Genomic DNA, 22108 nt, shown 5'->3' with positions numbered 1-22108 from the left:
GGTTCCCCTTTGGGTTTACCCTTAATAGACACACAATCACTGGAAAAGCTTGTTAAATTTACACATCAGAATACTCAGAATCAACAGAAAAAAGCAAGCTTGCTCACTAGTTGTTTCAGGGCTGCATCAGGCATGTGTTGAATTGCCTGTTCAGACAATTCAAGTGTTCGATGATTTCATTTATTTCTAAGCAGTTAGCTCTCCCAGGGTCAAGTGGCTGCTTGATTCCAGCCTTTTAAATACAAAGATCTATTCCCACGATTGAAATAAAATACATTTGGGTATTTTATGAACAGCATTTCAGAAAAGAAAATGCAATTAACAATAATTCCTTTAAAGCCAATACTTTAAAGTCCTGTAGATGGCTGAGGTAAGTCTGCCTGGTTTTTGCCTGGCTTGTTTTCTAGACTATAAAGATGAAAAGGAATGGCAGCACTCTATAACTCCAGACTCTTCACACAAGCCAAACGTTACACCTGCGGTGTGTGGTCTTAGTTTTTGTGTGCCAGCAGCATCATCTCTTCAATAGCACTCATTCCAAACAGGAGCTGTTCGCAGAAGTGCACAGGTTGATGTATGCCTTCATTACAACTAGGACTCAACATTTCCATTCTGACTTTCTGTGCTTGCTGAACAGCACTCAGCAGTAGTGAAACCTGAAAACAGAAGACCTTACCCAACACCCTTCAATTCAGAGGCTCTGATATCCTGTGCACACGATGTATGTTACTGCACTTCAGGCTGCTTTTCACCTGTGTTCTTCAAAGCCCTGAAAGCCTCACATTTCCAGTTAACAAAATAATTTCCAAGGTACTACTAAGTGATACATCTCAGTCCACGTGGTCTGAGAAGCATGTTTTCAGCAGCCTGGTGTGCTTAAAAGCAGACGACTATTTAATGCTTGGCATAGCAAGCAGATGTTTTTAATTCATTATGCTTTTGTTCACTGTACTATTTTCTAAGCCTATATTTTACAGCTGCATCTTCCCCTGCTAGAAAAAGAACAGCAGTCTGCATCAGGAAGTGAGTGTACTTGAAACCAGATACTGGTAATGGCACGTTTTTGCCACCTACACTTCTAAAATGTGTAAATAAAACAAGGCATACGTAATGCTGGTAGGCTCAGATAAACCTTCTAACACATAGCTTATAACTTTGACTTTTGAGAGATTAAAAAAGTGACTTCAACAATTAGGATGCAAACAGTCCCCTAAAAGCAAAGACAAGGGATGTATCGTCTTATATTTTTAGGTATGATTTGCCTAGCAAGCCTTTCAACTCCTTTTGAGCTTATATCAAGGAAGCACAAGAAATTTATGTAAGCACTGAGAATATGAGTCTTCTTATAAAATATGTGGGACTCCTTTTTATGAGGAGTACTGGCCTAAAAGTTGGGGTGCAAGCACCTCTTGCTTTTTCTAAATAAAAAGAACTGCTTAAAAAAATAAAGCACACCAACCTTCACTGCATCACAGATCAGCCCTTTACTGGAAGGTGTCACAGTACTCTGAATGCTGTGTACAACTTAGAAGGTAAAACAAAGAGATTACATACAGTCAGAAAGCTTGATTTTTCCACCTATTACCTTGAGAAACAGAACAGTGATACCAACGTTCATTCTGACCAGGCAATACTTGCCCTTTTATATTTATGTATTTTGTATGTTGTCCATCACATTTTGTTAGCCCAATCCACTACATTCATTAAATAAGAAATCAATCATAGTCTTCCCAGGAGAATAAAGTCAGTCTTCAGTGTTTAAAATAAACATGACTTGTTCTATTCCACAGCTGACAAAGCTGCTCTTTACCAGGGAACACCGTGCCAACAGCAACATGCCATTGCATTCAGCACTAACCATTTGGTTTCTTGAACAGCATCAGTTACATAATGGTCTGATCTCCAGATGAGTCCAACAGATGCAAAACCACACCTTGTTAAAACCCACCACTGCTGACCACTCTACACAGGCAAAATGAACCAGTCTATCTTGGCAAACAGATGCACAAGCACCCGTCCATCTATAGCGAGTCCTTCCACAAAAGCTCACTGACCACACCACAACTAAAGACACACACCCTCCACACTTGTTATCCTCCTTTGCAGACTTACAAGCATGCAATCCACATTCCCACACCACTTACTCAGCCACCTATGTACCAAAGCCATCTGAATACCCGAAATACAGGCCACATCAAGGTAAGATATGCAACCTTCAGCCCTGGAGATGGCAGAGCACTACCTACTCACTGCAAATTTCAGTCCTCAGAACCCTTCTCAGACCAGAGCACCACGCTGCAAAGCCAAAATACAGTGTTTTGTTGTCTTGGTGTGCCACAGAAACCTCCGGAGTCACAGAAACCTCAGGCAGAAGTCTTTTGATTAGCTGGTTGTTTTTAACTCTATGACACTGTGTTGCACAGAAAATGCATTTAGCAACCACACTTGCTAGATAATCAACTGATCAACCACAACACTGAGTTTGTTTATTGCCTTTACAGATGAAGACAATGTTTTAGTACTTTAATACGTCCATTTATTAAACAGGAAGTCCTTCACAAATGATTTCATACTATATAGACCAAAATAAGTGTTAGAAAACTACAATTTTCCCTACATACAAAAATACAGACTTTAAACACTACGAAGACATAATCAGAAGAGTACCATGAAAATCCACAGAGCTCAAAATCTTCAAATACCAGAAGGAAAAACGACAAAGACATCTAAATTAAAAACTTATTAAAAGTAACGTGCCCATATACAAAAGACTGGAAAAGTAAACTGACAATTCAGACTGATAAATACACCATTTAAATTATGCTAGAATTGTATAGATTTTTAAAATAAGGACGGCCGTATTCCAAGATGATTCTTCAATTTGTGTTTTTGTTTAGTTTTAAACCAACAGAAAACAAGGGCACAACATATTGAAAAACCATTATTGGTATAAAAGAAAAAAGTCAGGGGTTGTGTTTTCTTGTACAGTTGCCTTTGAAACTGTCCAAGCATTAACAGCATGATATTCACAAGCAGAGCTGGAAAGGGCTATGCTTAGACGTGTAAGCTGCTGCTGTTAATACCGACAAGACAGTGATCACAGCCAGTTGGTACTTCTACAGACAGCACTGATTTTATCAGCTGGCCTGTGTGCAATCTAATTCAAGACACTAAAAATACTTACCAAATAGCATGAGATTGCTTCAAGGCTGTGCATGGGCTCTATACAAACATTTGTTAGCTTGTGAGATTCTTCACATCCTTGAATCAGAACACGCTTTTGGTGACAAATGGATCCCTGATCCTTCAGCCTCTTAAGTCAATGAGGAATTCTGCCTGAGTAAGGACAACAGAGCCAGGTTCTGCATTTGCAGCAGCACATACAGAACACTTAAGAGATTCTCCCTGGCAAAACATTACAATTTTTTTGTACTTCAAAAGCAAAACGCCAAGGGTATTACATAGCAGAAGCATACTCTTAAGTCAGAAGGAAAACTGCATCCCCTTTGCTCAGCCCGAAGATGGAACTCTAACCCACTACCTTTGACTGATACTTCTGAGCTGTTGACAACTACGAATCTGTCAGTATAGGAACTATACCCAAGGGACAAGTCTTACATCCAGGCCCAGATGTTCCATCCTCAGGCACCATTAAGCACACATATAGCTACTGTTAGGAATGTTTAGATTGTATCTACTGTGTTTCTCTAGAGGAGCCTAAATTAGCACCAAGGATACAGAGATCCCACACTGAGCACTTCTTTATACACGCCAAGGAAACAGAGCTGAAATACCTTCACTTCAGCAAAGTGCTTCAACTTCATCTGTCAGGTAGCACTTGAAGGCAGAGGAGGGCAAAAAAATGAGACAATCTTCTGATTCACCATGAGAAGAAATTCACTACACAGCACACAGAGGTAAGACAATGACTAGTAGCAATAAAACTGCATTCGAGGAAACAAAGCACAACAAAACCAGATATAATAGGGACTCGCATTACAAAAATAGTGTTTACTGGTTTAATAAATTTACATCTCAAATGCTGTGAATGACAGGTGTTATACCACACATGGAAGGCACCCTAGGTGACGCAGTATCTCGGTATTTGTGTACAATTCTGTGAAAAGACTACAAAGTGTCAACTTTCAAATCATAACTGAGCAAATAAATTGAAGACTGAGAAATAAATACATAGTTTACTATTTTAGTGTGGGTTCCTGAACCCTTACAAACTTCAACATATACAAATAGTTTCAAAATGACACTAACACAGAAGGGAAGTCTAGACAGATAAAATGATCAGCTAAGTCATTTGTTATGTCAAAACTGTTATATCTTAAGCACAGAAATCATTTAAAATGCAATTAATTGGCCACAATATGTAAGTTACAATATCTTCTTACTCTAGAACTGTGACGTGAGTTAAAGCTGGATGAACTGTAGTGCTAAGATACACTTTCCCTCTGCAATAACCCAACAAGTAGAAACCGGTAAACATTTGAGATTAAAGTATAAATAGTAGAAAATGAAGGTAGCAATTGTTGTAATAAAAGGGTGCTAGCCAGAACCGCTTTAATCTGTAGACATCTGGATAAACGTAGCATTGCTAAAAGTACTTTGACTGTAATCCTTTGAGATTAGAAGGTTACCAAAGTGACAAATCAGCCGAGTTAACAGAAGGTATTTTCTTTCAAATACATGAAGGTTTGAACTAATTATGCCTATTGAGACATTTGTCCAAAGCAAAACAAACACAATACCCTGAAATTTCCCATATTCTAGACAATAGTCCTTGACAGTCAGAAGAGGCAGACAGTCATATTTCATTCTGTTACTCACATCCAGATGTTACTAAAATAGCTGCAGGGACCAGCCCCAGTCAAAAACAAGAAAAAAACAGATACTCTGTTAGTAAGATCTGGCTATTGCTTTTTGAAATGCTCTGATGTCCTCCTTCTGAATTTATGAAGATAGCTTGCATATCCTTCCATATAGGCTAACTGGCTTTTTATAACTTCTACCCATGAAGACCACAGTATACAGATAAAACCTTCATAGTAAACTCAAAGCTCTGTTATAAATACGTCAATCAAGGTAACTATGTATATTGTATATAAAATTAAATAACTTCTGTTTGCCAAGCATAATTTAAAAAGGAATATCTGTGGCTAATTACTAAAATAAAAAATAAAAAAAAAAATTAAAAAAAATTATTAACCCACAGAGATTAAAGGGCAATTTCACCACGTCATCCACCCAGCACCAGAGTTTGAAAGAGCTGCACTGAGACTCTGGATCGGTAACTTCACCCAGTCACATCCTTGTGATGAACAGACAGCTTTTACTTCTGGGCATACATAAGAACAATTCTTAAAGCTGAATACTCCCAAAAGAAAATTGGATTGTGTTGTATATTCCAAATTAAAGGCTTCTATAAATCACAGTGTAAGCAGATTATTATTTTTTAAAGAAAGATTATTTATAGAATACAAATGGTTAAATTATAGACAGGTTTTCAAAAGACAATGCAAAAATAAGACCAAAACAACAAAGGAACCTCCTCAGGCTGGGCAGTGCTCCTCCAGCTCTATCATTGATTTAAATAAGTGGCTAAATGGGAAAATATCAGGAAAAACTCAGATTTCCTGAATATTTGTATGAATTCATTTTTGATCAACTCCTTCTGTTAAAATAAAGCTAGAACCTCTTTTTCCAAGAAGTATTAAAGGCAAAAAGCAGAACATTCTGTTGGGTTTTGTACCCATTTCAGTTTCATAGTAAACGATTACTCTCATTGCCATTAATATTCAAATTTGTATCTATATCTGCACGTTCTTTTTGATCTTTTTGGCTAACAGGCCCTCCAAACGATCCATAACATCTTAACTTATAAACAACAAAATCAAAGTCTCAGGTGCAGGAATGCTACACAACAGCTTTATTCATCTCTGTCGGACTAGGCAGAAATCCCAGCCTGGAAGAACACCTTCCTCCAGGGACAGAGAGCCCTCCTGATGTAAGCTGCTAGGGATCCTGCAGGCCACTGAGAACTAAGTGCTACACTTAGCTGAGCAGAAGTTATTAGATAATCACATTGATTTGCCAATATAACTCAAATTTTAAGGCACATCATTAATAACGTTGGTGTCAGATTTCTCCTACCGTATTGTAAGGCCAGCACAGCCCTGTTATTAGGGAGAGAGGAGCACATCCAAGCCTAGTTTCTTTTCTTTTTTTTTTTTAAACCAAGGCAAAATGTCTTGGTCCACTAAGATGTGAGGAGGATATCCTTCCTTCTGCAGTAGGGGATTATTCATGTTCATACATCATTTTCAAAGCATCAGGTCACTGAACATCAAGTTTGGTTTTCTCTCTTTTTCTGACCCTTTACTACATCTCAAATTCATAGTTGTACCTCATTTTTCATCTATCCTAACTCAGGATGTTTGGCTCCAGAGCTTTCAGCATAAGACTGCACTGATTTTCACATATAAAACTGCTCAGTATTTCATCTGAGCAGGAGAGAGCACATTATTTTTTACCCAATTTGAATTGCTACTAAGATAGAGAGGTTTATGCACCATTAGCACTCCCTTCCCCATCATAAAAAAGAAGGAACAAAAGAAAAAAAGAACCTACTCAAATAGGAATGCTTACAAATACATTACAGGCAAGAAAATAGCAGATTCGGAACAAGGACTGAAGGGTGGGGAGGAAGGTTGCATTAATAAACCCATATATTAAATAAGCATTTTCTGTACCTACACGTTCCCAAAATAGCACAAAGATGGCAAATGTCAAATCTGTTTAGGGTCCTATAAGTTCATGGAAAACTGAAGGTTAACTCAACTTATTAACAGTCCACACGCAGGTTATAGCGGATCAATTGTCCTGGCGTGGTTCATAGCTCTTTAAGAAGCAGCAAGTCTGCTGCACTAAGAAGGGGCAATCACCATATGGTACAACATAATTCATGGGGGGGAAAAGAAATACATAATTAACAAAGTGGATTTTTCCTTGCTTTCCTCTCTTCTTTCTAGACTTAACAGTGAAATATAAATAGATACATTAAAACAATTTAGATAATGTAATGAGATGCACAATGAATCACATGATGAAGCCTATAAAGAAGCATCCCACGTTACTGATTTTATTTCAGTTCACACCTACGAGACACAACAGAAGATGACAAGTTGTTTCCAAGGCACAGCTCATTGCTGATGCCATATTTCTGTATACAAAGCCAATGATGGACAGTACAGACTGAGATATAGGCATCAAATCTCAAGGGTCAGCACCCTGTCTCTCAGAAAAGGTAGAGGTAGATGGCAGATGATGCTAATAATAACCTCTGAGCATATGGCTCCTTACAGGAAATTTAGGAAGAAACACAAGCTGTATTATGCCAGATGGCTTTCAAAGCCTACAGGGGAAAAGGAAAAAATGAAAAAGAAAAAAAAAATACCCCTACCCCCCCAGCAGATCCACCCCCTTACATCATAAGCTATCAAAGATGGGAAGAGTACCGTACTCAGGCAGGACATGGAACACAATATCCTTATCTTCTTCAGATTGAAGAAGTCACTTATACATTTCAAGGCAGAATGGTTAACAAAAACTAGATAAAAAACACAACAGATGAAGCATGAATTTACAGAATGAAAGGAGCAAGCAGAGGGTAAGAAGGAATCAACTAAGAAGCAATTAAGCTGCCAAAAAATTCTTAATTATCATTTAGGAAACCTACTTCTATAGCAGGCAGTTTGTATGAGAAATCTGAACTAACTGAACATCTGCCCAAAGTGAACAAAGTATTAACAGGAAAATACCTATTCTTACAACACCACACAACAGTTACACTGTTGCTCCAATCATTTCACATCAACTGATATTTCAATGCCTGTGCATAGCATGCAACATTTACCCCCATTTCTGCATGTAGAAATACATGGCAATGGCAAATCTGAGGGCTCAGATTTGACTTCAGAGGATTAATCAGAATGCCATTACCATTTCAAGCATCCTATTCCCACAAGATTCATCCGTTTAGCTTTCATTTTGTTCTATTTACAGTGGTTTTTTTATTCCTTTGTAGAGCTAAACAGCACACTTGAAGCTAAAGAAAGCCAGCCAAGACCAGCTGGCTGTTAAGAAGTAACTTAGTGCCACTTTTCTAAGCAAATTTCAAAAAAGCAAATCAAAAAGCCTTTCTGACTCATTTTCTTCCGTAACAGATTTTCAGTTTTTTTTCTTATATTCTCCTCTTTTAATGGCTGCAGTTTAGATAACAATCTTAAAGAAAGATTACCGCTTCTTTAATGCACCACATGAAATTGTAGAGGGGGGAGAATTAAGAATGCTTATATCAAATGAACTCAGTGTTTCAATTTTAGTTGTCTCATAGCTACTTTATTTCCCTTTTCTATAATCCAGATAGCAAATAATGTCTCTGTAGAGTAATAAATGCTTAACTTATATTTTAAGAAAGTATATACTGTACAATACTAAAATCATCTTTGGTCCCCAAAATAAGGAAATTACAAATTTACATTTGTCTTCCTGTTTACAAAGTGTATCAGATAGTAGTTCTTTTTAAAAAATTTAAACATCATATTCTCTTTGAATTTTACCCTGAAAGCTGTGCTAAGCTCAAGTCATGAGTGCTGTAAGTAATAAATATTGTTCTCAATTCAGGAAAACTTATTTACCGTGTAAAAGCACTCAAAGTCATACAGGTCTACTACACTATAAGATGAAGTATTATGCAATATTAGAAATATAACTATCATTCATACTAAGTAAGCATTTGCCATTCCAGATAATGATAATAAGCTTTTTGTGATCTCACTCCAGAAAAGGCCCTGCAAAGTTATCCTTTTGTCCAGGTACGGAGAGGTATATGGATTTAAAAGATACCAAATTCATAAACTTGCAGACACACAAAACCTCTCATACATACCTCTGAGAAATTAGAAAACCAGAATCATCTCAGGGACTACAGAAGAAGAACAAGGCATTCTCCTTCATATGCGCCATTGCATCCTTTCATTAACCAGCATCAAGATATACCCATAATGGAAAGCCTATGCTTACCCTGACTTCTTTCCTTACACCTAACGTCTGTTTCTTGACTTCAGATGTGGGTACCATTCCAAAAGTATCCATCTTCTGCAGAACAAATGTTGCGTATTTTAGTAAGGCTTTTTCATTTTCCTTTTTTTTTTTTAATAATGTTTATGCAAACTGCTTTAATGTCTTTAACAACTCCAGTCTAGATAGGTCTGTGCTACTTTCAAGTGGAATGCTGAAAAATGGAATGGCTAAAGCAACTGTACTGACTTCAAAAAACTTATTTCATGCTGCGCTGAACACGGAACTGTCATTTACATTTCATAAAACACCCGTTAATCCTGGTCAGATTCCACCTGAATAATGTCGATGCTCTAAGCCCAACAGCAGAGGTTAGCTTCTATGGTCTTTTTTTTAAACTGACGTTATCTTTGGTGCTAACTTTCAACGAAGTGTAATAAAACCTTAATACAGTAACTGGAAAACCATTACTAAGTCTCCTTTAACCTTTCACATTACTAAGTTTCCTTTAACCTCATTAATAACTCTTAAAATTAAGTGAAAATGCATCACAGACATAAAACTTGTGAATAATGAAAAGATATTGGTTTTGTTACCAGTTTTCCACATGTCAGTGTAATTCCATTGCTTGATCCAAGAATTGCAATGTAAGGTTCAAATCTGGAACACCCTCTGTTACTTCTAGTATTAAAGAAGTCCAGGCACTTGTGCTGACTTTGTTTGGCATAACATAGTTATATGTATTTAAAAGCCACCTGCCTGCAGCATATTGCCTTTTGTTCTGAAGTTAACCACGCTAAATCAATTGAGAGTACAGCTAAACAAGATTAATGCAAAAAGTGTTCAAGTCTGGCGTCAAATAATGGATTACACAGATTAAAATAACCACCAATCATTAAAGAAGACAAGTATTGAGATATTTAACTGATTACTGCAGAATTCAAGTTTGATTAGAGAAAATACCTTTATCTTAATTGCAAGTAAAATTAAAACAAAGAAAACTTCAATTAGGTGAAACCATTCCTAAACAAAGAAATATTAGAAAAAATGTTTGCAGACATATCCAATTCAATAAACAAGTTTTACCTACTGCCAACAGTTGAATTTTAGAAGAAACAAGTAACCATCTAAACAAGAAGTGTCTCAGATGAATCACAGTATTGCAATCTTAGAAACACTTTATATCATAAATTTTTGCTAGTTACTGCTTACCCTAGGCTTCTCAGAAAGGTTGAACCTTAAAAGAAAAAAGAAAAAAGGCATGACTGGAATGCAAGTTAAGCAGATGACAATTCATCCTTTCTCTCCTTTAGTACTGTGCCCCTCAGTCTCCTCTTCTCCACCCTGCTTCCCAAGTTTCCTTCACCCTCCACCATTTTGGAATGAAAAATAACGTGTATCCAACATCAGCAGAAAGTCCACATACTTGCACTGGATACATTATGGGGACCATTCAATAAAATACACTAATCTTGCACAAGTTGTGGTACAAGCAAGGTCAGGCACGAACTTCACGTGATAATTCATGAGTAATCCAAAGGAAAACTGCCTCAGCATTAAATCAACAACCAGAAGATACAGAAAAGACTTCCACGTGGCAGCTAGGTGAATGAAACAACAATGAAATAGCATGCGATCTTGCAGGTGAGAATTGAACTGCACTGCCAAGGATGCACAAGGAAGGATACAGAGCACTGCTGGACACAATACACAGCTAAAGTTATTGCTACTTGCCCCTCACTTCCTTTTCATGTGCATTAAATTTGCTCCTGGTGGACTTCTTTCTTATATTAAACAAACAAGACAGCACTGGTCTTAGTGTTTATGACAGATGAAGAAACAGTGGCAGAATGTATATTCAGGGCTTGCTCTTAAAAAAGGTAAGAGAAGTTCTCTGCAGTTAATCCAAAACAATAACATACTTCAGAACATATATATAATATATTATACATAATATATACAATATATGTATATATATGTGGATGTCTTGAAAGGATCTTGCTTTCGAATGGCCAACATTTACTGCTTTCATGACAACAGCTTCTGATGCGATGCTTCTCTGTACATATCTGGGCTGGGCATTCTTTGCCACTAACTGATTTCTCTTTTCTTCCTTAAATAAAGAAAAAACACGTTATTCTGTGAGCAAGTTCATCACTTCTTTTTTCCCTTTGCAGTCCCATCTAGCTGTTGCTTTCATGCATCCAAACGCTGAATCTCCGGGCGATGATCTACTTCTCTGGATTCTGTCCGAGCACGTATGTATTCGCTGGTCTGCCGACTGTTTTGCTGTCTGCTGTTCATTCGCCACTTCTGAATAGCTAAATATGTGTTCACAGCATACACTGCTGTTGCCAAGAAACCAAATATCTACAAGAAGTAGAAAGACAAGTTTTGAAAACAAGAATAGTAGTTTCATAACAAACTCCTGAGAAGTTTAGTTTTCTGCTTTAACTGCACTGATAGATTATCACAGCCTATAAAACTGATGCTGTTCTTCTTCAATGAACTAGAGAACTTGTGAAAGCTACTAGGATCAATGGTCCCAGAAAACTTTGTCTACAAACAAGATTGTTACTTTGTCTACAAATGCAACAATTACATCCTGCAATGCAACTTCACTGGAAGAACCTCTTGTAAGAATATAGCTCTTCATCCAGACAGTTCATTCATTCCTCAGGATGCATATGACAAGGCACAAATGACAAGAGATGGCCAGTCCAGACTATCAGCCTAGAGGAGCTGATTTACAGGTGCAGGTGTTTCCACAGAATGTGTGTGTGGTTTTCAATGTCTAGGTTTGAAAAAATAAGCTTGCCGCCTCAAGGACAAAGTTAATTTGCTTGACTTTATTGTTTTAGATTCTAAAATCTTTAAGTACCACTATACTCCATCCACAAAAATTGATCTGTTAAGAGCAAGAAGAATTCAGGAAGATTATGGATAAGAAGCTCTAATTTGATAAGAATTTGTTACCATACCTTATCTGTAAACTCACAATATAGAGTTGTATCACCTAATCTAGGTATAAAGAAAGAAGCAATGCTACTAAAAGCAGTAAAGCATTATCAGCAAGCTGTTTTCCTGTTTGGTCGTGCCCCAAGACTTGAGATGAAATTCAAATGAAATCAACATTCTCAATACCAAAATTACTGCATAACTAACTGTAAAATTAGAAGCAAATTGGGAAGACAGAGGTAACAAATACACCAAGAATACAATTAAAAGATTATTCTTGGTTTTAATACCTACTTAAGCAGCACAGAAAAAGAAGTTCAAATTCTTACCACAGCAGCAATTTCTGCTCCAGTTTTATGGTTTAAAGCAGCAAGTACTACAGAGGCAATGAAGAAGAAGAAAGTGCTGAGTCCAGTGTTGATCAGATCCTAAAAAATAATAACAATCCTTCAGCATTATTAAACAATAACAGTTCACTTGCTTTTATTGGAACTGATGAAACAGGAAAAGGTTAGAACAAAAGTTATAGTAATACTTTCCCACTTCCTACGTAGTTTATCACACGTAAAAGATGACAGATTATTACACAGGAAATGTAGTATGTGTGCACATTACTATTTGAACTCTATTCACATACTAAGTATAAATAAGGCACCAGTGCAAGTTCTGGATGTTTTATCTCAATGTCTGCTGGGATTATTAAGAATCAGCTGTCAGTATAAGCAATGGGTAAAGCTGTTCCATCTCAGCTGACACTGAAGTAATTTGAATCTCCAGCATTTGCACTCCCCTGCTCTTTCACATTACAACTCTCCACGCACTGCCCATACAACACTCATGAGTTTTACTGCAAGTTCTTCAAGGCCTTATCTGTACAACAGCACACACCCTGCAGTCCCTCTATGAAGAACAGCTGCCTGCACTGTATGAACACACAGGTTTATGCACATCTGTCACACAGGATTGATGTTTCAAATAGACACTCTAAAACACATGCATACAGAGCACCTAGGTTCAGAAAAAAATCTTGCTTTGTTTTAAGCTAAGTAGCACGCAGTTCAGATATTCATATGCTGCACATGTCACTTGGAGTTCAGATAATTAGGCCTTCCAAAAATCAAAGGTCATTAACATATCACTGGGACATAAGTAAATTCCAAATGGCAAGCTATTAGTACAAAAATAATTACATCAGTATCAGACAAATTAGGAGCACGGACTTCAAGATAATAGAGGAAACAAAGCGCTAGGTTTGTTAGGGAATAGGTGTTTAGTATGTTATTCTGTGATTTTTTTGTTTAGTTTTGGGGTTTTATTTTATTTTATTTTTGCAATTTTTAAAATAAATATTTGATACTTATTTACATGGCACTATTTTTCGTACACTACACAGCCATAGGAAATAACAAACTACCATGGTAACTGAAAGAATGGAGGAAGTCAGGGCTCAGGTAGGTCTACGCAGGAAGCAGAGAATGGCAGCTCAACAGAAATATCCTGAAGGAACCTGAAATCAGTGAGAGGTGAACACTGTCACAGCTAAAAGGGAAGGAAAGAAAACCCGTATTCAGCTTTGCTGTACAACTTACAGAGACACAGGAAAGGGAAAATCTGAAAGACTGAATCCATCAATCCCAGCCTTTTAAAAAAACCCACCACACTCATTGCTACTCTTCAATTAAAACTAAAAGGCAAATTTACTCTACGTGACTCTTACATGTAAACCAGCTCACTTCCCATTTCTGCTCTATCTAGCAGAGAAATTTTATTTCATTTTTAAAAGCACACTTAAAGTACTGTAAGGAGTTATGCTTAGGAAACTGAAGATAAATATAACCTTTACCCTATAACTAGGTTGTGGATATGGAACACAAAAACTTTGGACAGACCACTGTCATCCAGCCACCCTAAAAAAAAAACAACAGGGAAGAAAAAAGTGGCCAAACCCAACATCTGTTTCTGTAGCCATCATTTGACAATGCTTTAGTAAATAATTGTGAAAATGGAATCTGGTGCTGTGCTGCTCACAGGGAAAATGATCCATTTGAGGGCAGTGACTCAGTGACAGTTGGTTGTCAAAATTAAGCACACCTGAGGATAAACTGTGCAAGTTATCACTGTGAACTGATTCTCATCTAAAAGGGGGACTTGGCCTTTCTGTGAGGCTTCTACTGCTCCTCACTATTTCTAACCACATATTCAGATTTCATGAGCCCAGTGCAGCTGTCTTAGCAGGAAGGAAACATAAGGTAGTTGTGAGTCCTTAAGAAACAATTACCATTTTTTCACCTGGTAGTGTATAATTAAAGAGATACTTCATATTTCTGTTCAAGCTCAGAGAGATAAATACAATCTCGTATATAACACCAACAAAATTGGTACTTTACTTAATAGTTACTGCTGTTCTAATGATACAATTTCTTGTCCATCAGAAATTAAGAAATTGAGATATTAGAAATTACATTCCACAATTTCTCCAAGTATTCCACCCTCACCAGCTTGGAGTTCATCAGATCAGATCTACCTGCGCTTCTCAAGTCTCCAAAAAGAGCTTTTGTTCTCACCTACACAAATCTTTTCTCAACATATGGCTAATAAATAGCATTAAACATAAGTCTCCAGAGTAAATGTGTGTACCACCACGGATGCTGAAAGTAAATACTGAAGAAAGGGCATCCACACCAGTGATGCCCTGGAATTAAGGGTGAATTTCACAACCAACAGGCACGACCCACAGAACAAAGACAAAATCCTGGGAGAAATAACTCAGAACTTCAGAATTGCAGTAGGTAAACAACTCGACATGCCACGCCATGACCAAAAAAAGATGAAAAAGCACTTCAACATTCCACTGGACATATGGATACAATAGGTGTAAGGTTATTATCCTTGTAAGGGACATTGGAATGCTGCATTCTGGTCTGGTATCCACATTTTTAAAATAATGTTGAAAATTGGACACGGTGAGGAAAAGAGCCACAGAAGCTACTTGAAAGGAGGATAACATTTCTCACAGTACAAATAAAAGAACCTAAGCTGCACTGGATACCAAAAAGATTGAGCTGCGTGCATGAAAATTCCTGAGTTTGGATAGTCACAAAATAAAAGCTGCTCAGAAATTTCAGCATGGAAAACCACGCCAAACATAACAGGATAACATAATCAGCAGATGAATAGTTAAGAACAAAGACATATTCAAATATACCTTTATTATAACATAGGTAACATCAGAACAAACAAACCAAAGCTGCGTCCCTTCCTAGTTCTTATAATCCAGGATTGCGTTGTTGTTTTTTTCCAGATGCATTTTTATTTCCACAGTACCACACTCAGATTTGTGTTTATGAAGGAACTAATAGCTCAAATCTAAAGACTTCATTCCATCTTATGGTTCTGATACATTCATGTCTACATTTTCATCTTCGTTGTCTAGGTCAAAATCTTTTAACACAATTAATAGGTTAATCTCTTAAAAAGCTAAAACTAACACAACCTTTCATGTCCACAAATCAGGCTGTTTGGAGTTTAAGGAGCAATGATATCAGTAATACTGTCATACAGGTACGTAATAGTAAAATCACAAATGCATGCATCAGTAGAGACATTTAATCCCAAATTTGGTACATAGTACTTCGACAAGAAAATAATTTATGATGGTTTTGGAAGCAGTCAGAGCAGAAACAAAGGAGAAATACATCAGAACTTCAAGAAGCAGAGGACACTCCCTAAAGTAGCGTAGCTTTTCTCCACATACAAGAAAACGAATAATCTTGACAATAAAAAGAATAAGCTAATTGAAAAAAGATGATTCCTTTCAAATCTGGCCATGATATAGCTAAAGTTCTTACTATTATATTTATAGACAAAGTAAAAACCACATCACACAGATAAAAGAATTTCTGCTGAAATTACAGCAACCTCATGAGACAGTATGCTGTGCCATAAAACACTGCACAAAGCTGCCATCCATGACAGAGAATAAAATCTATGAGCTGAACCAAATCCTCTCTAGACAGCTTCCATTTCTCCTTTGCAAAATAATCTAAAATGAAAGATGGACCCCTGACCCCTTGCTATTACTTGCAAGTCATTCTATTCAATCACCAACAGTCCTAATAGAGGTATTAATCAAAAGGAGAGCATCCAAGGACACATAACTGCCTTCACCAGCTAATGTGTGCTGCTCAGAAGGAGGACAGGGCAGAGCAGGCACCTTAACTTACAGACATAGACATGTTCCTGCCAAGACAGCACTTATACTGAAAAGGTGACATTTTCTTCTGCTTATTCTAATGTAAAGTGGGCATCACTATCTAGACAGGTCATTAGATAGTATCCTTTAGTCTTAAGGTTGAAGGAGCTGAATGGGTATGGTTCCTGGGTTCCTGAGGACAGAAAGGCTGAAGGCACACTAAGAATGAGGCATACTAAGAGACATGAAAACCTGCAGCAGCTCCTGAACACTGCAAGGGACATTAGCTTCAAAAGTTTCTGATTAGTACTCCAGTCTGGTCCACTGTCAGGAAGTGGAATTTCCTTTCATTTTTCTCCAATTGGTACTTTACAAGGCTGAGGAAGTTCTTCCCCTTGTTCCTATATGAAGTTATCAATCTGAAGTTCAGAAACGTACCCCTAATTCAAGCATCCCCAGTCAACCTCACAATTTTGTTCTCTAATCATACCACTACACACTGTAAGAACCATTTTTTCCATCACAATTACTAATAGAAATAATGGTTTCTCAAGCAAAAATAAGTTAGAGGTGGAATGAACCAAATTAACTGTATGAGCATTAATCTCCAGCTCTTATTTCTTTGGGCTTACACAGGTAAGGATGCCCCTCATCCAGCTAAACAAACCAGCCTCTGCTATTCAAGGCTCACACAGACATAACTTCCCTCCCACGTACTGTGCCCAACAGTTCCACAAACACACCAGAGCTGTGCAGACGTACCCTGGAGCCCTGCTCACCACACCTCACTGCTTTCTGAGAAGCCACCTTGTGCACAGATGGGACCACTTTTCCTCACTATGCAACAGACCTCCCTAGCAATAAATACCAGGCCAGGTAATACTCTGGGGTATTCCTAGCTTGTGTTTGTTTTACTTAAGTAATAACACGCTACTGTTTATAATCAGGCTGCACAAAATAACTGCCCAAAGAACAAACCTGGAGGAAATACATACATGACCATCTTTTAAAATTTGCTTTTATTCACTTTTATCCTTAGAAGGCATCACTATTTTGACAACACTAGAAATAAAAGTGAGGAAGGACTTACTCATTCGACAGCTAAACAAGCCAAAGAAAAGCAAGATATTTTCAAAAGAAATAAAAAAGAGAGGGAGGAGGGGAAATAAAAATAATCAGGTTTGCCCTGGGAAGGTCTCTGAAGTACATCTTTGTAATTATACTCCTCAAAGACAAGGCTAGCGAGGACCTTTGTCAGCCTGGCACCACATCAACCTTTCTGTCAATTACCACTGTCAGTTACTTGCCCACAAGGCTTTCTCTCCCTAGCAACTGAAAACAAAAAAAACTTTAAAGATGAAATATCTTTCGTGTGCAGGCAGCACACAAACACCACCACTGTGTGTGTTCAGAGATGCACACACCTGATGCTGGAGCAGTGTTTCCCAGGAATCCAGCCCAAACATATAAGCCTTAATTAAAAAAAACAAACAAAAACTAATAAGGACTGCAACTAAGTTTGTGTTGTGCTCCATCCTGTGCCTTATTGCTGAGGCTGCCCTACATTGAAAAACTCCATATTCAGAACTGCACAGACTAAAAGATGCTTCCACAGCTCCAGTGAATATTAAAAAATAAATAAAAATCAATGCCCAACATCTACTGAAATTCTTTTTGTGTACCAAGACATAAACAGTCCGTTCCACTGGCTGATTATAGAACAACGTGTCTAACAACTTGGACTTCTCTCTCAAAGAAACACTGTCACACTCCAGCTCTCTGCCATCATTTCCTTTCCTCCTCATATCATCTCAGGTACAGCAGTGTTACTGTGGATCCCCCCTGGACAGACAGGAATTCAACTGAAGAAAGAAGTTACTACAAACATCTCCATTACACTTTTTGCTGCAGCCTTATGAGAGGGCCACAGCACCCGCATCATTTGGATGCAAGATCTCAAGCGCTCCTTGTAGGTAACATGAGATTCCAACAATGAAATTGAAATATATAAATATAGCCAAACACAAAACAAAGGAAAGATTAAGTTATTAATCTACACCGAATACAATACTTCAAAGCAACAGCTCATCAGCTCTGCTGTAGTGTGCACTACATTCCCCTATGCCACTGAGACGTCTCCCTGCAGAATAGGCTCCGTTTCAGTTGTGAAGCATAAAGGAAACGGAAATTTCCACTGACAGACTCCCAGATTTTGCATAACATTGATAGTGCTGTGCAACAGACAAGTGACTGTTCTTTCATCTCACTGCTACAAACCTGTCTTTCCAACGCACCCAAGCAAGGTTCTATTCTGACTTCTTCGCCAAGCTTCTTTCATGTTTAGCTCAGGAAAATGTAAAAAGTGGCTGGTAAGCCTCTAATTAGGATGAAAGCAAAGCTCTTTTCCTCAAATGGCTAAAAACATAGAAAAAAGAAAATGACAAATCTGGTGTATATATATATATATATATATATATAGCCCTGCTACATACAGATTCTTATTTTCCTCCTAACCACAGACAGCAGACAATATCCATAATGCATTAGGAAAGTGCCATCTTATTGCAGTACTAAAGGAAACAGTCCTGTATTGGACAACAGCAGTTGATGGCTTATTTTCCAACATGAGGGACTGAAAAACAAATGGTTTTCCTAGAAAGTTTGTGAGCTTGTTGAGTTTAAAGGAAAAATCCTGACTACACTTAGCACTATAAAATTCTTTCAAGCAACAGCCTCTTCACCTCAAACAACTTCCAAAAGCAAGGCTTGGGACTTCTCACAAGGGAAACACTCACTGTAAAATCATAAAAGCACTACATAAATTTCTATACAAGGAGCACTTTTTTCCTACAGAATTGAGCAGTGTGGAAATGCAGTTCAGAAAGCAATTCCTGTGATAACCATCTCAGAGCAGCTGGAAAATTATCAAAATAACTGTCAAAACACAGGAAAGTATGAAATATGGACCGAAGAAAATAACGTGTGAGTGTATGTCTGTGCTGTAAAGAATAAAATGACAAAATAAGAAGCAAAAAAAAAAAAAAAAAGGCAGAAAACACACAATTCGCCATTCTTAAATTCTCTACTAACTTTAGCAAAGTCATCTCTCGCAAGCATGCTATCAGAAGCCTACTATCTCCCACTGTGTACATGCAACCACAGACTGCACCTATCAGAATAATGAAGATACTCCTACACGCCTGTACTAGTAAAGGCCCCATCAGACACCTCATTGTTAAAGTAAGTAAATAATCCCAGGAGGAAGGCTGGTCTCAGCAGCAGTTAATGGACATCACAAGCTTCCAGATCTCATTTCTGTTAGAGATCTTAGAATACATAATGAGAGGAAGAGACTTGTAAGATAGTAACAATTTACATTAATCTCTGTTGATAAGATTAAAAAAAAAAAAAAAAGAAAGAAAGCCAAAGCATTTGCCTGTCAGGGTGAAGCCTGATCATGTCACACTGCTCCAAGCTGTAGAGGTGCTGGGTTGAGAGTGTGATAATCCTCCTAAATAGAAAGCTCAAAACAATTTTATTTTTTTTTAACTAGTTGGATTCTGAAGCTCTCTTTTCTCTAAACATGTCCAACACTGAGTGCTATGCAGAGACAAGCATTGCTGCACTCAAAGCAGCAGTTCATATCACTCCCTTACCAGAAAGGTGTTGCTCAAATCTGAAAGAAGTCAGAGTGGCTGAAAAGACCGACCCAGTTACACCACTGATTATCTCCTGCATTACAGAAGAAAAAGCAGTAAAAGTCACCCTTCTGTATTTACATACATTCAGCATACTGCCACAGTGTTCTTGTAGGCAATAAAAGTATGCCAGAGGGCTCAACAGTACAAAAGCTACCTGCACAAAGGAGCAAGGGCATGCAAAGTCATTAACTTGACTCTTCCAGTGATCCAGCTCAGTCATGGTCACTTGGCAAACCACCAACCAGTCTCCTGATAAAAATAATCTCGGTCAAGCTTACTTTCAACATAAGCTGGGTCTAGTATTCACTATGAAACCACTCTTATCACACCAGGAAAACTATTTTCTGTGACACTGATGCAACAATCATGCCCTCATACGTCCCACACCAGCATATTTCAGAGCTACTTAATATTAGGGGCTGTTGCTTTGATGCCTAATGAACAACAGGCTGGTAAAAGAAAGAAATCACCTTCTCTCTGCAACTTGCTACCAGAATAGACAGTGACAACACCAGCAGGAGAGAAGAAAGGGAAAAAGACAAGACAACCAATTAAAATTCCAGTGACTCCACTGGTTTTGTTCGCAAGTCACCTGGATCAACCACACCTACAGTTACCAGTCATATTCCTCAATCTATCTAATCTTAATAAGTACTCCTAGGAAAAGTCCACTCAATAAAACACGCAACCCCAGGGTACAAAGAATCATCTACTTCCACATTCTACTCTCATTATAGAGAGGTCATTTTGGCTTACAAACAGTCACGGTAAATACACAACTGACATAAAAAAAAAAAAAAAAATCACACAGAAGCCTAGAAACTACTGTGAGCAGCCTACAACACCACTTACAAAAATACATTAGAACATACATTTATATATGTACTATCCGTACTGTGCACAAGAGTTGATATAAACATTGTTCTTAAAATGACAGATCTTTTGGTAGAGTGACTCATGTTGATTTTGTGATCTGTGTTTATGCAGCTCAATCTGAACATTTAACTCATAATATAGCATGGAAATGGAAACTTGTACAAAAGGAATGTGCACTGCCAGCAGTTCCTTTCCAAAGCTCCTTGTATTTGAGAACATATCAACCATTGCCAGTCCATGTTTAACAGTTAGGGGTGTAAGCAATTTGATGCTTAACTTTCAGAGAAAGCTTATGATCTTTTTACCCAATGATTACATTAATCTGTGTAAGAAAATATATGTAGCACCAGAACCCTAATATAAAAAGCAGCTTATGAAAGAACAACAGGCTACTGTAAATATCGCATCTGTCAAAGTTAAATAAATACAGACTGCATTTTTATCCACTTCATCAACAAACAGTAATTGCTGGCAGTAGCAGTAAGTCTTTCTTTCCAAACAGAATCTACCAGAAAAGAATTTTAGCTCTATTTAATATAGCTTAATCTTGCTACACTGCAAAGCTCATTCTGCTGTTAGTATTCAAAGTAACATAAACTGTACACTTCAGTCAGCACAGAACACACATACAGAATCTTAAACATTAGCAGTAGAAAATGAAGTTCAAAGACCAGACTTAAAAACAGTTCTGCAGATGTTTTTTAGCAGCAAGGATTTGTACAAACTTACAGTGAGATTCCAGTTGATCTGCGGTATTCTTGTGTGAAGATTTAGACTGAACATAAGCAACAGAACTCCAGTAACCACCAATGCACTACAGCTCACAAACTCGAAGAAATAAAGGCCTTCGCAAGGGGAGCATTCCATGATGGTCTCTATGCAGATGAATGCAATCAGTGCCAAAACCTAGGAAGAAAAACAAGTGGAAAAAATATAAATAGATTTCCACATTTTGAAAATAGCCACAAGTATTCCTGAAATTTCCATTGGGAACATGATCAGTTTACACTCAGGAATGTGTGATTTCAGTTTATAAAAGGGCACTGCCTAAGAGCAAAAACAAAAGCAAATTAATGCAAGACTTTCTGGGTATCTCCTGTTCAAGAAAGTCTGATTTAGGAGAATTACAAGGAGTCCAACATCAAAGTGATGGAGACACCCAGAAATGCATGAAACCCCTTCAGGCCTTTGCCTTAACATGTGAAATGGTACCTCAAACATTTTATTTCATTTTATGCTATTATAAAATTTAAAGAATAGATGCATCTCTCTTTTGGGCCAGCATCAGTCT

At 37.6% G+C, this 22108-nt stretch overlaps 1 protein-coding gene across 1 annotated transcript in view; it reads right to left on the bottom strand.

Moving 5' to 3' along the window:
- Positions 1 to 2513: 2513 nt before the first annotated feature.
- CMTM4 (CKLF like MARVEL transmembrane domain containing 4) overlaps positions 2514 to 22108 on the bottom strand; it is a 32841-nt gene continuing 13246 nt past the window's right edge. Inside the window, exons 2-4 of the mRNA XM_015873982.2 lie at positions 21547 to 21723; positions 12378 to 12476; positions 2514 to 11460 (exon numbers count right to left, since the gene is read on the bottom strand). Coding sequence (XP_015729468.1) covers positions 11287 to 11460; positions 12378 to 12476; positions 21547 to 21723 — 450 coding nt within the window. The 3' untranslated portion in view covers positions 2514 to 11286. The remainder of the gene's footprint in view (positions 11461 to 12377; positions 12477 to 21546; positions 21724 to 22108) is intronic.

This window comes from Coturnix japonica, chromosome 11 (genome assembly GCF_001577835.2).
Source record: "Coturnix japonica isolate 7356 chromosome 11, Coturnix japonica 2.1, whole genome shotgun sequence".
Classification (NCBI taxonomy): Eukaryota; Metazoa; Chordata; class Aves; order Galliformes; family Phasianidae; genus Coturnix; species Coturnix japonica.
This window is presented reverse-complemented; position numbering and strand designations above follow the sequence as displayed.